General features: G+C 40.1%; 1 protein-coding gene across 1 annotated transcript in view; it reads right to left on the reverse strand.

The window, feature by feature from the left end:
• PTPRR (protein tyrosine phosphatase receptor type R) overlaps nucleotides 1-17073 on the reverse strand; it is a 145395-nt gene that overhangs the window by 56344 nt on the left and 71978 nt on the right. The window contains 3 exon segments of the mRNA XM_030480285.2: nucleotides 5305-5415; nucleotides 12864-13019; nucleotides 16372-16485. Coding sequence (XP_030336145.1) covers nucleotides 5305-5415; nucleotides 12864-13019; nucleotides 16372-16485 — 381 coding nt within the window.

Genomic DNA, 17073 nt, shown 5'->3' on the forward strand with positions numbered 1-17073 from the left:
GCTACATTTTTAATGGTAGGCTGCTACTACTCTAAAATACTCCTCAGGATAAGGATGTCCCTCAATATCCTCAGAGGAACATAACCTGTCTCGAATAAAGCTCAAGCAATGTGTGAACCTATGAAGCTATTTAAGCATCTGTTCAAAAAGTGTGTTTTACAATTACTAAGACATTGATGTCTCATCATACTGTAATACCAGGATTCTCTGTCCACCTACAGCTTATGAACTTGGACGACAGATATCTGCCAGCAAAAGCTTTTCAGAATTTGTCCTGATCCTCTTCCACTGAAAGTCCACACTGATGTTGCTGTACACTAGCTTGGTGAGGGCTGGCTGGTGGGTAGCGTGTACTTAGTAATACCATTCCAGAGGAACCTGTATTATGCCTATTTAACACATCTTATCTCTCTTGAGGGGTATGCAAAAAACAATTCTAAGCTGTAGCTGTGCCATTTCAAAATGTGCCTTAAACCTGTGAAACATATGAGAATTACTGTCGCAAGAATTGTGTGTGGAGGTGGGTGAAAGGCACTTTCACAGCTTTTTGAAGGTGTCTGCAGATACCTTTATACCTTCTACTCTTGCTTTATCTGTTGCTGCCAAGGATTCAAACTGAATCCTGGTTTGCAAAAGCCATAAAGACAAAGCTTAGACCAAGCATTTTTCTGTTTGCTCTTTGGCAGATGTTGTCCTGCTAGCACTGCCATAAAGATCTATCACTCCCTAGATTTCCACGGAAGGCTGGGTATCTCTGATGGGTTTGTTTTTCAAGGATTAGCATTAGAGGTTTAGCTGGGAACTGACCTAATGTCATTAGCAATATACCCATTTAAACAAGACTTAGCTACGTAAACCATCTGTTCATTCAGAAGAGTTTAGAATTAAATTGCATGGATAAGATAAGCTGCTCTTTGCCATTATTCTGCAGAAAAAAAAACAGCCCTACGTGAAGCAAGGACACAGGTATCAGTAAAGATAAAAACAGGAGCTTGAAATATTTTAACTCTTTTTTCCTCCAGTGATTGCTTTGGTCTTATTTTTCTGTAACCCACAGATATACAGCTCACGCATTCACGGTCATGACAATATTAACCATGCCTTCTTGTCACTGATATATTTTTGACACAGTTTTTATCCCTTGGACACCCAGGGAATCTGATTTTGACTTACCTGGATGAGCATTATTTAATATCCTTTTCAATGCTTCTGTTATTAGACCCTAGGAAAAAGACAGCTTGCAACCAGCAGGAGTTGAAGAAAAGCTAAAGAAACAGCATTTGATCTAAAAGCTAACACACTTTCCTCATAAAGTGTGGCCAGGGCTATCATGTTTTCAATGAATTCCAGGTGAAGGTCAAACAAACAGAAATGGCCCAAAAGACCAAACCAAACAGCCAAAAAGATCAACCCAATCACCAATCTCTGCAAAGGGAACAGTTTAGTTGTACTCGTATTTCAAATCAGTTTAAACACATCTGTCAGTATGGATGGAAACAGATACAAATGCCCTAACTTAGGAAAACTGACATTTTACTGATACCCCAGAAGATTCATTGTGAGGCTAACCAAGAGGCATGGAGCAACTGAACACCACAAAGTACTATTTTCCAGGACACACGAGGTGGGTCACCTGTGATTTTTTCATATATTAAGCCTAGAGTTCAAAGCCACAGTCCAAAACAAAAATAACTCTTCTTTCTGCCTCCTTTTCGACTCATATGGAAGAATGACAGGGTGCTGACAGCATGACATTCACTCTTTGTGTCTCTGCTCAGACTGCTGCAAAGGAAAGCTGACATGTTACGCCCTAACTTGGCCAGTACCTCTTATATAGCCATTCAAAATGCCAGTGGAAACTGCTTTTATTCATCTTCAGAGATTGACAGGAAATCCCAATGAGATAACTATGTTTCCAAAATGAAGATCTTGGCAATGCTTATGTGGAGCTATGATATGAAAACTCATCTGTCTAGAGATATGTAGGATACCAGGACTGTACAGTAAAATCTCCCAGAAAATATGAAAATTAAGACAGTTCACTTGTATTAAAAGTGCTCTCTGTAACAAATACTTATCAATATGTGAGTGAGGCTGTGTGTGTATCTCCGCATGAGCAGAGCTATTGTGCATGTGTATTCATGTGTACCTTTCACAGGTCAGGTTGCTGAAAGTTCACATTTTTCATTACTTTAAATGAAAAAAAACCCACTTTTTGATTTATTTGTTTAGTGGGAAAAAAAAAAAACATTTAGAAAACCCTCATAGTACAACTTGCTACAGATATGACATAATCTGAAAACGATACTTCCAGACTACTCAATGGATACTTATATGTGCATATCTTTTTTTTTTAAAGGATATGCAAACATACTGGTTTATTAAAACAGAAATATGATAGCAAATATTGTGTTATTTAGTAAACTTGGTGATGGCTCAGTTATTTCTCTACGTAAATCAAAATGACAAAAACCTGTTTCACAACATGAGGAGCACAAAAAATATTTATTGTTACTTAGCACTTTTTTTGGCAAAGTGCTTTATACATGATGCTCCCAGTGGAACTGAGCCCATGGTCAGCCCATGATGAGGATAGCAATGAGTTGTGTGTTGGCTTCCACATATGATGAATCACTCCTGGGATGCAAGAGGTTCTCGTATCATGACAACAAGGACGAGCTGAGTAAATACATAAAATGATCTCAGAGACAAAATTTACAAGGCTGGATTTATCTCATGTGCTGCTGTATTACACTGTTCAGCAGTACTCTGAATACACTGTAGATTTTTGTGTATAGAGGCCAGGTATTTGTTAAATTCCAGCCAAGCATTAAGAAGCCTAAAAGCTGTTAATGCACAGTGCACTGTTAGTGCAGGGAAGCACTGTGATTTGTAAAACCGAGTTAAGGACAAGGCTGCACGTTTTACAATTTCTGTAGAAATTACACAGAACAAAGCCATAGCTGACAATTCAGCTGTCTTACACTGATCACTGTTGGTCATCATAATCATCACTTAAAGTACTTCCTGCTCCACACTTGAAAGGACACTTTGAAGTCATCTGCAGATGCAGGCTAGGCTTTCTGCCTTTGGACCCTCTAAACCACAAATAACCACCTATGGACAAACAGGTGCCTACCCTGTAACTCTAAAAAATAGGCCGCATTTTGGTGCTTTCATACGGTTGCTACAGCTAAAGCTACTTAGGATGAGTCCTAATGCCTTACACTAAAGCTGAATGGTTTGATAGACTGCAATGGCTGAATTTGAAACACTGAATACTTTCCATAAATCTGCCACACTGACACACATAGAGTGGGATGAAAAACAATGTGAGATAGTTTTTAGCCTTATAGATTGCACATGTATTAGCAGATCCTGGCAAAATTTGAGACAGTGTCTGTTTATACAGTCTGAAGAGTCACACATGTAAAGACACAGGTTGGACCTGGGAGGGGTCAGAAAGAGCAATGCCTGCAGAAAAGACCACAGCATCATAGTAAATCCATCATGAAGGGAGTTCAAGGAGTCTACTAGTATTTATCTTTGCCTTAACTCCAGATCAGCTGCACCCAAACTATTCCTGACAGATGCTTGCCTAAAACCTTAACGGGTGAAAACTCCCAAGCTTCCCCAAGAAATGCACTCCAAGGTCTAGTGACCCATCATGCAATAACAAAGTTCTTTCTAGTGAGACAGCCAAATCATCCCTTCAAAAATTTTGCTTCTTTTGCAATCCCCAGTGGAGAAAGTATTATCTTCTTCCTCACCACAGCCTTTGAAATCTTTCCGTGTTTGAGAACCATCATGTTTCTCCTTGCTCTTTTGTCACCAAGTCAAATGCAGAATGCAGAGATCATATGCTCATTTATACATCTCAGGGCAAGAAGTGTATTTTTTTGCAACAATGTGATGTTACTCATTTACTTCAGTGTGTACTCTGCACTACTGCTGGATCCTTTCCTACAGAACTCTTGCTTTGCCATGCGTTTCCTACATTGTATTGGTGCACATGATTAGTGCTCTTGTCCCTGCAGAGCAACATTCTTGTTATTTCCCATGTTTCCTCCAGCACCTTAAGAATATTTTATGTTCTGATGCTGTCCTCCACAATGTTTGCGATTCCCAATACTGCATATGTGTTCCAAATAAATAATGTAAATATTGTGTAGTACCACGACAAGGACAGACATCATTTTCTATACCCTTCCAGTTAAACAGTCAGTAATGACCAAAATATCTGCTTCTCCAAAGTAGAAAGTTTGAGTAAAAGTTAGTACTGCTAGAGTTACCGTCCCATTTTTGAGTGAGATGACCTGGAGAAAGGAAGATGATTAGGCAGTGGAAAAATGAAGCAACAATTTTTGTGAGAAAATAAGTGCTTTTCAAATCTCAGGGAGACCTTAAAAAAACCTTAAATAAGATTTCGTTATAAATGTGATCATTTAGTAACATGTTCAGTTTAAACATTCTTTCCATCTTAAGGTTGTAAGTGGTAAATCCACCTAGGTTAAAGAAAATTAAATGCGATTGAAAGCAAAATATCCCAAAAGACTCCAAGATACTAGATATTCATAAATGCTGAGAATTGTCATAGAATTCAGCAAACCCTCATGCATCCCAGAAAAAATATACAATTCAGAGAAGGAAAACAAGCGACAATATTGGAAAAAATGCAAAAATTACCCCATGAAAGTCAGTGGTGGTGCTGTGTTCTTCATCTTCTGTGTGACCCTTGCACATCTCATATTCAGCATATCAGAAGTCCAATGCCCAGAAACCTGGCCACTGAACTCATACAATGTGAATGGCAAAGTTTTTAAAAAATCTGATCACTACCTCATGTACTTACTAGTCATTTCAGTATAAAATTTGTATATTCCACACGTGAATGCCGACACACACTCTAACAACTGTGTGCCTTGACAATACTGTATCAATGTGGTGTTGTTTTTACTGTCCAATAAAACTGAAATACAGGCAGCTAATGCGACTTCAGGGATCCTGAGACCTTGGTAAGAAGACTGAGAAGTCATCACTCATGTCACTACACAGTTACTCTGCAGATTTAAGAGCCCATTATTTATTTCTCCAGCTTCCTTCTAGTTACATTCTTCAGTTGGACTCAAAATATACCAAGAAATGCGGTTCTTCAAACTTAGCATTATGACAATGACCACCTCTGACCTTGCAGCTGAGTTTTTAACAGCTTTGAGAAAACACTTCTCATGTAAAGAATGTGTGACTCTACCCTTCAGACTGAGAAAAGCATGAAGAACAGCAAAAGGTAAAAAGGCAACTTACCATTAAGCAAGTTACTAGAATGACAAAGATGCTGAGAAATATGACAACCGCATAAAATCCTTCTTTGCTCCAGATTTTGTCTGCTTCATGCTGGTCTTGCAAAACATTTTTCTTTTTGAAGCAATAAAACAGAAAGAAAGAGGAAGAGAAACAAAGTTACACAGTAGCGTGTGCAGATTAAATGGCTCGTCAGGCGTTAATCACCCTCCTCAGCTTTGTCACAGTTCACATTCCACAGTATATGGCATTCACTTTGAACACTGCTATGTGCATACCCACCTCGCCTGCACTCCCTGTGTCTGCGTGCATGCATGCCACCCAGGGGTTCCAGTGCCACACGAGGTGATATAAGACCTTCTCCATGGCTGCTGAGAGAATAATCCTCCACCAGGAGTCATGGGCTAGGTGAAGGTAAGCAAACAAGACCCGTGGCTTTCTTGGAAACTACTGAGCTCATTAGGTAAAAGGGCTGCGGGAATCGCTCACCCTGCTTCCTTCTCCCCACTGCATCTCCAGCCCACGTGCCAGGCTCCCAACTGCTCACACTTGACACAGGAGCAAAGAGCAGGTGACTTGCTGGTTTGCCTTTGTGAGCTGGGAAGCCCCGACACTGCCACCTTCAGATTGCACACACACATACACGTGCGTGTGTAAAAAAATCTGATTCATGCTGCAAGTAATCTTGTTATCCATCTATTCATAATTATGGGTTTGCTTGACGTAATCGCATGGTCTTTGGGTTCTTGCTGATAGTACATTTCTAAAACAGCTGTGCACTCTAACATTTCCAGAACTCCTGGCAATTATGAAATAATAATAATAATAACTCTAAAAGCATTTATTTTTGGCTTTACTGCAGTGTGGAGACTTGGCTGAGGTATTAAATGACCAGAATTTCACTATGTTTCCAAACAGAGATTTGGTAGTAGAAACAGGGTATACATACCCTGAGTCTAACTGCAATATATTATTTAAAGAACGTCATCTTGTGTTTCTGCAACTACAGTTCAATAGACATTGCTTTCCCAGTTTTCGGCTACTTGCTTTTCTTAATTGTGTATTTTTAGTACAGTTCTCAGACTGAGTAAAAACTATTTTCTTAAGTTTTGGTTTCTACTGTAAATATTCAAGGTCTTGGTGTTTCCCTTTCACTGAAATTCCCTAATGGCTTTAATTATACTTCTTGTTTAATTAGTGAGTTGTCTTCCTGTCTCAAGGTGGCCTTTTTTGTCTCTAGGTACATTGAGTAAGAGAACTGGGAGTTTTCCACAGAGGAAAGAGCTCCTCTCTTTACAGATGAGTGGCTGCTCACTGGACCTGTGTAACTGAAGGGACCCTCTTGCACTTTACATGGGTACTGCATGTTCCAACGTCTGCTAAGCCACTGATTATCCTGCTCTTTTGAATAGTTAAATATATCAAGCAAACTTCCTGTGTCCATCAGCCTCTCAAACATAAGAAGTCATGATGAAGTGGAATGCATGCGGAAAGGCTTGCTGAGGAGGAGATCATGGGCTGAGGAATAGAGGACAAGCTGACAAAAACCTGCTGCATGCTGGATCCCTATAGAGTTTTCACGGTCCTCCTTTCAGCACAGGTTTGTGCCCTGCTTGCTTTGAAAAGGGCCAGAACAATGGAGATTAAAGTCAATGCAGATGTGTGACAATTCACAGATCATGCTGTCCCAGAATGCAAACATTTAGAGAAGCATTTGGTAGCATGGTTAATTTATGGAGAGTTGATTGCTAAAAAAAATGCCTGTGTATAACCAGGAGTTTACTGCTTTAGAACTGAAAGCATAATAAAGAAGAGTTTTCTTTGGAAGTTATAGCCCCAGTTAAATCCTTCACCCTCTTCTGCTAAACTGCAGAAACAAACATTGTAAAATTAGTATATTTGTGTGTGTGTGTAATCATGCAGTGTTGCATAGCCTGGGCTTAGAAGCATTGCAGGTATCCACAGTTTAACAAGGTTTCTGAGTGTCAGTCTGATGTTTAGTGAGCAACTTAAAAACCAGGGCTTTCAAAGATAAACTGGAAATCCTGCCAAATATTTCTGCAGAAACTGTTCCTGGACACATTTAAACAGCACTGCCACTCCAGCAGGGTGCAGCTCCCCGCGCAATCTGCCAGCTCAGCACAGAGAGGTTCTTCTACTGTGCTTATAGCACAGGACGCAGGTCCCAGTACTGGCTCACAGCCCAAATCCGCAGCTGCTCCACACTCAGCACTGCTCCTGTTGAGCTCCATGGGAATCCCACAGCGACAGCAGCAGCTGCAGCTCTGGCCCATTAGCTATAAACTGTTTGACCCTGGGTGGGTTACCTGATGGCTTTCCGGTGTTTCAGATCTCTCAGGAGGAAATCCAGATATAAAACAGGAGCTGAAGGGGAATTGACTGTACTGACCTTTCGTAAGTGAGTAAATGGGTTTGTTTTTTTTGTACCTCTCCACTGAAAGGACAAATACACTAAAAAATAAGTGAAGAGCGAATAGGATTTTTTGACTCAATGACAAAATGAGGCACTTACTTAAATTAACACTAATTCATTAGCATCACAAAACTTAAAATATTTTATAATAGGCTTCATATACGTAGCTAATTCTAAGAGAATTAATCTCTATGACGTCTGTGTGTTCAGATTCCCTGATTTGTCTTTCTAAAAATAAAGTTCAAAGAAATGTATGCCACAACTTAAACTTATCTGACACACCATTTTGGAACACTTTAGTAGTACCTTCACCTAAGCAAGGAAGTCTCTCCCCAGATCTAACTGCAGGACAGCAGAGTCATTGCTTAAGCTGCTCCCTAATGACAGAAGAAGCTTTGACCTCCAGTAAGTGAGTCATCTCACACCCATGATAAGGAAAGAATTGCCTTCTGAAACATCAGTGCTGCTCATTCAGAACTTTGTTCCTTGGCCTGGGAAAACTAGTAAAAGGGATGGCAACTGCCACAGTCACTACAAATTGTTGACATCCAGGAAACAAGCTTGCAGGATGGGCTAATCATAGAATCATAGAATGGTTTGGGTTGGAAGGGACCTTAAAGACCAGCTAGTTCCAACCCCCCTGCCATGGGCAGGGACACCTTCCACTAGACCAGGTTGCTCAAAGCACCGTCCAACCTGGCCTTGAACACTGCCAGGGATGGGGCAGCCACAGCTTCTCTGGGCAACCTGTCCCAGTGCCTCACCACCTTTGTAGTGAAGAATTTTTCCCTAATATCTAATCTAAATCTAACATCTTTCAGTTTAAAGCCATTACTCCATTGAGAGGACCCCTGTCCATGACCATGGGCAATAAGCCTCCCACATAAAGATGTGTTTGTTGTAGCTCAATTGCCTGATGTTACTCCACACTTCCCTCACTCAGTTGGGAACCTCTTCCTGCCTGAGAATCCACTAAGACTTTTGGATAGTTTTTGAGGAGTGGGAATGTACCACTGCCATCAGAAGGCAGGAAGATAAACTCAGATTAAGATGAAAAAAGCCCTGAGAAAGGCAGGGGAATACCAGAGCAGGTGGGATGGCTGGGGAGTTCCAGTAGCTCAGGCACCATCAGATACCAGAGTAATCCTGGCTTCAGGGAGGAAGGCTCATCATCAAGTACATCACCAAGAGCTTCATCACTCCATGTTTGACGCTATTCCCTAAGGAGTCTCTGCAATAAGGTGAGTCATTCAGGCAGAATTAGCCAGGTTAATTTGAACAGTTTAAATTCAGTATAATTCATGGTGGGGAAGAGTCAACGTATTCTTAACAATCCCACGCTATCATTAATCTTATGGAAGAGTGCCTGCGCAGGTATCTGCTTTGCTCTGAACTGGAACAAACGTGTTTAGAAAATTATTTTATACATATATACATATATATTTTTTAAGACATTAAAATGGAAGTAGTCATTGTAAAATCTATGACTGAAAGATCCTGCCAAGGTATCAGAAGCTGCCAGGAAAGGCAAGTCTGCACTGGGAAATAGATGAATTTACAGATTTGGTCAGTCAATCCCAATTATTTCCTTGGGATAAAACGCTAATGAAAGGATGGCAAGCTGTAGTTTTGAGCTCAGAGGAAAGCTTACAGGGAGCTGGGGATCCACCTTAAGATCATAGAATCATAGAATCACAGAATGGTTTGGGTTGGAAGGGACCTTAAAATCATCTAGTTCCAACCCACCTGCCATGGGCAGGGACACATCACACTAGATCTTGTTGCCCAAGGCTCTGTCCAACCTGGCCTTGAACGCTGACAGGGATGGACCATTCACCACTTCTGTGGCAACCTGTTCCAGTGCCTCACCACCCTCACAGTAAAGAACTTCTTCCTTATATCTAACCTGAACTTCACTTTGGGTTTTTTTTTTCCGCTATTTTAACTATGTTATCTAAGGCAGCATAGGAAAGTCTGCCAAGAAATCATTTCCACCCACAGTGAAAACATGCAGGAACGTGCATGACCTCTCAGACACTGATCCAGTGTCTTCCCAGGACAGTGGATGACAGCCACTTGGTGTGTCCCATGACAAAGCCTCCCCAAAGACTGTACCTTACATGCAGGTGCAATTCAGTGTTGTGATTTCATGTCAAATCTGGGAGGCCTGCAGGGCTCCTGACCTGCTCTGGGTGCATCTGTGCAGGTGTGATGTTACATCTGCCTTGCCTGATGGCAGGAGCACGTCCTTGTGGTCTGCTTTGTTCTCAGAAGTCCCTCTCGGTCTTGGCCGTTGTAATTTCTAAGCTATTGGTTTTGATCAGTTGTCCTTACAATGACTTACGGTTTCTGTATGCTTTAAGTGCATGACTGCTTCCTTTGATTTCTTCTCTGAGAAGTTAATATCACACACTTCAAAGGCAACCAACAGAAGCTTTGTGCAAGGAGGCTGTAACAGCACATCGTCAGATTGCATAATTTTGGCATGATTTCTGGAAATTTCTCCTTCAGTGTCATATCTCCCAGCTGGCAGTTAACTTACCTCTCAAAAGACAGTAACCCTTCTTTTACTTACTGTAACTTCAGTTATTTTTGTCATTCAAAACCACTTCAAGTTCTCTTCTACTCTACTAAGTTCTGAAATCCAGTAGCATTTTCTTTTTTTACTCCAAGCGCAATTTAAAGCCATTAGGAAGTTGTGATTCCCATGCTACAATAACATGGACTGCTGGAGTCATTGAATGTGATCCCACAAAAAAGCACCAATTTTGTTCTGGGGAAGTCTGCTCCTGGCCCTGATGATACACAACATGGAGTGGAACACAATCCCCAACCCCACTTCAGGCACAAACTTAAGACCATAATAAAAAAGCAAATGCTACAACTACAATAGGCCATTGGAAGAGAGAGGACATATGGAAGGTATTGCCATTGCCCTGGATCCCTAAAATGGCAATGACTCCATTAAATTCATTTTTTCACATTCCCACAGGTACATGTCCTGTTCTACACCAGGCAGCAAAGGACTCTAGTGGTTCCTACAGCAAAGGCATATAGGGAACCTGCTCCTTCAGCTACTGCTGAATAAGAAACTAGGATACTAATTTTGAGAAAGGCAACTTTATTAAAAATATATCAATATGTGTTTAATGCATCAGCAGATTTGAACTGGCAAATTATTACTGGACTGAATGGAAATATAGTTCCAGTCACCTATATCCGCCGAGACTTCTGCTGTTTATGATATTGCATGGGCTGAGACTTTGAGCAGAGAGCTTCAGTTTTACACTTGGGTTTTCCCATATAATCTTGGTAAAGTTTCTTAGGACAGGGTAATCTCCCCCACCATTAACCCTCTACAGCTGGGGGTCTAGTTTAAGCTAAGCCTTGTTAGAAACAGCCAACCAAGCAATCTCAGGAGAGGTATCTCAGAGATAAGATGAACTGCCTGATGAATGTAACTCTTCCTTTTCACTGTAGAGAGAACTAGTAGACTTTCAAGCCTTCGGCAGCTCATACTAAAATAGGCAGCTAAAAAAGAAGACAAATTCCAGCCCTAACACCTCTGTGTCAGCGACCCACCTACAAAGATGTGGATAATGTTTCCTTTCTGCGCAGACATGCTGATAGTGCACATATGATACTGGTTGTGAAGCATTCAGACTTTTCAGTGGAAGACTGCACAATTTATTAGCTCATTATTTAATTAGGATTGAATATACACACACACAATGTGTAGAATAATGTGTCAAAGATATCTTAAGCTTTGTGTAACTGTATCTTCCTTCAAAAGTTTGCCTGTTTTGATTTTCTTTGCTGTTACTTTGTTTGGAATGATTTGTTCTTAGAGCAAGTTGAGAGATGAGTAAATGACTGGTAAGTAGCCAAGCAAGTAAAGATTATATAATGTATTTTAGTAGCTGTTTTCCGTGAATTCTTAAACATGTAAACACTTTATTGAAATCCAAAAGGAATAACAATTAGTGAAAAGCTGCATGATTTTCTACCTGTATAAAAAAACAGCCTTAGCTGTATAATCTGCTAGAACTGAAATATTAAAATAACCTCTGGTTTCTCATATTAGAAGAAGTTAGAGTCTGCACAACTTTCATTCTAATAATCCCTTTCTAAATGATTCCATCTGGTTGTCTACACTTTTTTTCCAGACAAAAAATTCAAATACCTAAGCACTCCAAGTTATTGAAATATATCTAACTCGAGATGAGATCTTGAGTTCAGCACTGTGGTTTTTTTCCAGCATCTCTTCATAGCTTGATGACATTTCTCCATTCATCTATTATTCATATATGTTCTTGTCCTATGTCTACCTGAAGTGTTATTTGTAACTGAAGTACTTGGAACAGATAATTGCATCTATCAAAACCATCAGACTCATGTGCTTCAGTAACAAAGAAAATTCTGACCTAAAGGAAGCTTAGCTCAGGTCACTGAGAAGTGATTTAAGGACCTGATTTGACTTCTGGACAGCACTGCTTGGCTTCATTTTGTATTAGAACAGCTAAAACCTGAGAATCTACTCATTTTCATAGTGACAGGCCGCTGTAGTAGGGCATCTAAAATTGCATTAAACTGGCTTTGGTTTTATGTTTTATTTTTTGTACCAAAACCATCTTCCAGATTCTTAAATGAAGTTAGAATACTTAAAATGAGCAAAAGGATTTCTAATCAGTAGATATACAGGTGAACATAATAGCCAGTACTAACTCAGCGTTGGCTCAAACATAGGTTTGGATATAAAAAACCCAGGAACTCTTTACCCATAGGGGGAAATACAGCCCATCAGAACCTCTCCTTTTTTCCATTGTTTTGGACATAGACATCTCCCCTGTCAAAATGGGAGCTTCCATGGAAAATGCTGATTCTTGATAATATGTTTGAAGTTATTCAGACCTCGCACTAAATTCTGTGGGTCTTTATAAGATAAGGGCTTCTAAGACACTAAAGAAAATGCAATGTGATGTGGCCAGGTACACGATATCAGCACGAATGCCATCTTAGCTTATACAATTTCTGCCTCATGCTTAAGAAACTTAGCCTGAAAACTACCAGGGATGTAATAACTGCCTAATCTGTTGTTGCCTAATCAATTAGAAAATTGATTACCAACCTCAGGAGAGACCTCTGTTATTCCAAACTGGGATAAACTTTGATGCAAAATGTTGATATTAAGGGAACGCAGCACTTCTTCGGATGGGAATGCCTCAGAAATTCCTGGCTTTCTGTTCAGCGGGGACACAAACAGTTCCACACAGTTCTTCTTTCCCTAGGAAATAAAAAAAAATGCAGAATCATAGGAAGGGTCTGCGATTAGATAATCTCTGCTGTCTATAGATTGTATCTATAATTCTTCAAACAAAAGCATAGAATATAAAGGCTGCAACCTGCTCTGTGAGGAGAGTATACCTATTCCCCGACTCCTTAAATCCCAGTCGACTGTTCAAGAAAATGCAAATACCACATGGGGGCACGTCCACTTTGTCCCATTCACTATTGCCAAGATACCCTCCTCCTGAGTCTAGCACCATGAAATGAGACAGGTCAATGTGACGCAGTGAGGGGAGGAGCCATGGGATGGGTCAAGGGCAAAGTGCCAGCAGGGGTTTTAGCACTCAGTTGTCTGATCTAAGCTAAAATGCAGCCTTATTTTAGAAGGTGATCTTTAAACAGGAATGCTTAATATAGTAGTGTCGTATTTTGGCGCTGCTTTCTAATCTCGTGCCAAAACATTGCAGGCACATACCACGATGAAGGATGAAGTCCTTTTAATTGACTGCAGTGCAACTCCTTAAAAAGGCACAACAAAATGAAAGGACCAGAAAAGTTGTGTTTACCTTTAATAGGTAAACTGATAATTCTTACTCTCCCCTCTATTAATTCCTCACCAGGTGTCTTTGATGCAGTTCTGGTACCCCAAGGGGTGCTGTGTTAGAGATATCACTTTGTCGTGAGGGAACAAAAGTAGAGACTGCCAGAGGGTTCTTCTGGTCCTGATAGACTAGAACAACACCTGAGACCAGTTGCCCAGACAGTGTTGATGTCCAAAACACGGTGTAGGAACCTGGGTTTCCCAGGGCTATGGCCAACTTAGCTGAGGCTGTGATGTAGAGTCCAGACCTGGGGGATTCCACACACGCAACACATGCAAGGTAAGCATGGAGCTGCCTGCACAGGCAAGAACCAGTCTGGTTATTTGCTATTCATTATTATGGGATGGGAGAGATCAGTTCAAACTAGGATAATCACGATTTCCCCACCTCCTTCCCTTCACCTTGAATGTGCATCATTATCTTTTCTGAAGTGAAGAAAAAGACATCTTTTACTATTTTTAGAATACCTAGCTTTGCATTCAGAGTAGAGTTGCACAGAAAGGGACACTTTCAAACATGTTTACCCTAAATCTGCCCTCTGTGCTCTCACATGTGCTGCTGGCCTATCTGCTTGATAAGATTGGTAAGGACTTTAGCTACTGGTGGTACTGGGCATTTCTCAGTGGGACTATTCAGGTCAGCAAGGTTATAAGAAGTTAAAACAGACCTACAGGTCTGGACCATCAGTTCAGGGCAGACACTTTTGTCAGCTGAAGAAGCTGATTTGAGGCTGCAGTCCTACTCAGTCTCTGATGTGGGTAGGTGGCTGGTTCTGGGTGTAGGTGGCAGGCACAAGGCAAGGCTTGGTGGGGACACAACACAAACACCCTGGTGTTTTGTGCCTCCTCTTTTTAGGAGTTTCTCTGCTCATTAAAACGCCTTTATATGAGAAGGATTTACTGGAAAGGTTAAGGAGACACTGGAAATGCCCAGTGAATATTTCCTGATACACTATGTGTTTTTATATCTGAGAGGCTAGCAGGCCTTCTGCTCTCCCTGTGCCCAACCATCCTGGCTGCTAGGCTCCTCATCACTCTTGAGAGCTGCTCACTTGGGATGGAATCAGCTTACCTCACTTCAGTCATCTAAACTACCTTGAAGGTCAGCGGAGAGAAACTGGCATCTCCACAGAATGATTTAATCCACCCTAAAATAATCAGGATCAAAATGCCTCTCCTCCTGCAGTTACCCTTCTCTATATTGCTTTTACAGGGAGCCTAGATGAGTACCTTCAACTAGGCTGAAGTAGGGTGAGATGAATTGTGATGTGCCCTGCTTGCTTGCCAGCACTCTGCAGAAGAGGAACTGTCTCATGGTGGATGCAAAGTGGGAATAATGTCTCCTAAGATATTTTTCTTCCTTGTGAATTTTGACTGTGTGAGTTTTAGAGCAAAGAAGGCAAAAGTTTGCTTGCTTTCTTATATCACTAAAATATTAACTCATAGCAGACTTTACAGATGTTAAGACTAATTAATTAATGGTATTTACTCTATTCTAAGCTATATGCAGGTGCAAAATGACATTTTCTTTTCCCTTACATTACAAGTAAGAGGAGAAAATCTATGGAGCCAGTAGGAAAATAAACAGCATTTTTCTTCTGCTTAGTTACATAACTTCCACACAGCATAGTAAGAAAGTGACTTAGTGCGTTGAAATACACATCCCAAACTCTGGAACATTTCTCATTTAATTGTGCTTTTCTATTAATATGTCTTTCAACCTTTCATTCTGGTTAATGGAAGGGACAAAAGAGATTTAGCATCACTTGTCACAAGCGAGTGATGTCCCTCGTGAACATGAAAAGGGCTGCATTGCGTTCCTATTGATCTTTTCCACTGTATTTCTTGTGTGATCCTTTCTCAGAAAGACATTATTTGAAGCAATTTTATAATCCTTTTTGATGTATGAAATCCTATCAAGGCATCAAGGCAGGAAATACTTTTATGCTGAAGCTGCCAGTTTTCTTCCCTAATATTCAACCTGCATGCAGAATAAACTAAAATGACTCTTCTCCCTTCCACAACGTGAACTGAATGCAATACACACATGACATTGGGTTTTTTGATTCATGGCAAAACTGTCTTAAAAAGACAACAGTGTTAAGAATGCATGCTCTTAACCATAAACAGAACGCTTGCTCTTAATCATACATAAAAAACCACACAATGACAATTGCCTTCAAAAGTCTTTCTTGCTAGAAGCAAATTTTTCGCCATCTTTTGCAAATGTGATACCATAGTCTACAAGATAACTTTTGAGCATACGTTGTTGCAGCTGAATAGAAAAACATTAATATTAGCATTGTGAGGGCACATTTAATTTACTAATGGAAAATCTGAGGATAGATTGTGAAGATGCCTTTGAAAAACAGAATCACATATATTTTTTTGAGCAATATTCCACCTTTGAGAAAAAAACCCCATGAATAAGTGTTTCTCAATGAATGTGATGTAGAACTGCACTGGAATGAAAACTAAGGGATAAGCAATTTGCTTACGAACAGGACACAAAAGAGGTTTATCTGACTTAATTTTTTTCCGGATTGCAACTGAGAATGCTTTTCTTTCAGAAGAAAATTTTAGTCCTTTTGTAATGGAGATCTATTTTTCTGTAGTGCAGTTAAAACACTAGAAAAAAGTATTTTTCCGACCTATTTTATTGCACTTTTCCATAGTGACAGGAAAATAAATTTAAGAGAATTCAAAATAACCTGGTACATTTTATTATCCATAGCCCTTTGGTACTTACAATGAGTCTGTTGATATGAACTTGCTGAGGTAATAGTCCTAGTGCTGCTGCCACTCCTTGGCGAAATATCCGGAGCAATGTGATATTCAGCTTGTTTACATCCATTTGCAGTGTCTGAAAAATAAAACCAGTTCAAATGAAATCCTTGCTCAGCACATTCAGTTCTCAAGATGACTGATCTCTGCAACTGTTTGCTAATTGTTTTCTTTCGAGAATGATAATCTGTGCAATGCATTGCACTGCAGTAAAGAATAAGTCCAAAGGAAAATTTAAGCATCTTAAATGCTTCTCGTTAGCAAAGTACCACCTTTCCTCAACTACCTTCAAAAGAGGTTCCAGACATTTTTGGCTAAATTCCTTGGACAAGACATAGTGTTCAAGCTAACACAATTATCACGTTAAAAATTGCTACATTAAAAAGTCAAGCATTAGACATCAATTCACCTTTCAAGAATGAGATGTTGGGTTTACACAATGAAGATTTGCTTTGAATATTATCTTAGCATTTCTCCCTGCAGGTGAAGAATGAGTCAGACATAGTGAAATTACAGGATTTTAATTTTGATTAGCTGTTTCTGAGATCAAAAAAGAAACATTCTGGAACTTGATGATCTTAAGGTCCTTTCCAACCCTAACTATTCTATGATTCTATGATTCCACATGCTTGAATTCCCTAAAACTTACTCATGTGATTCAGAGAAG

Source organism: Strigops habroptila, chromosome 3, assembly GCF_004027225.2.
Source record: "Strigops habroptila isolate Jane chromosome 3, bStrHab1.2.pri, whole genome shotgun sequence".
In the NCBI taxonomy this organism is placed as follows: Eukaryota; Metazoa; Chordata; class Aves; order Psittaciformes; family Psittacidae; genus Strigops; species Strigops habroptila.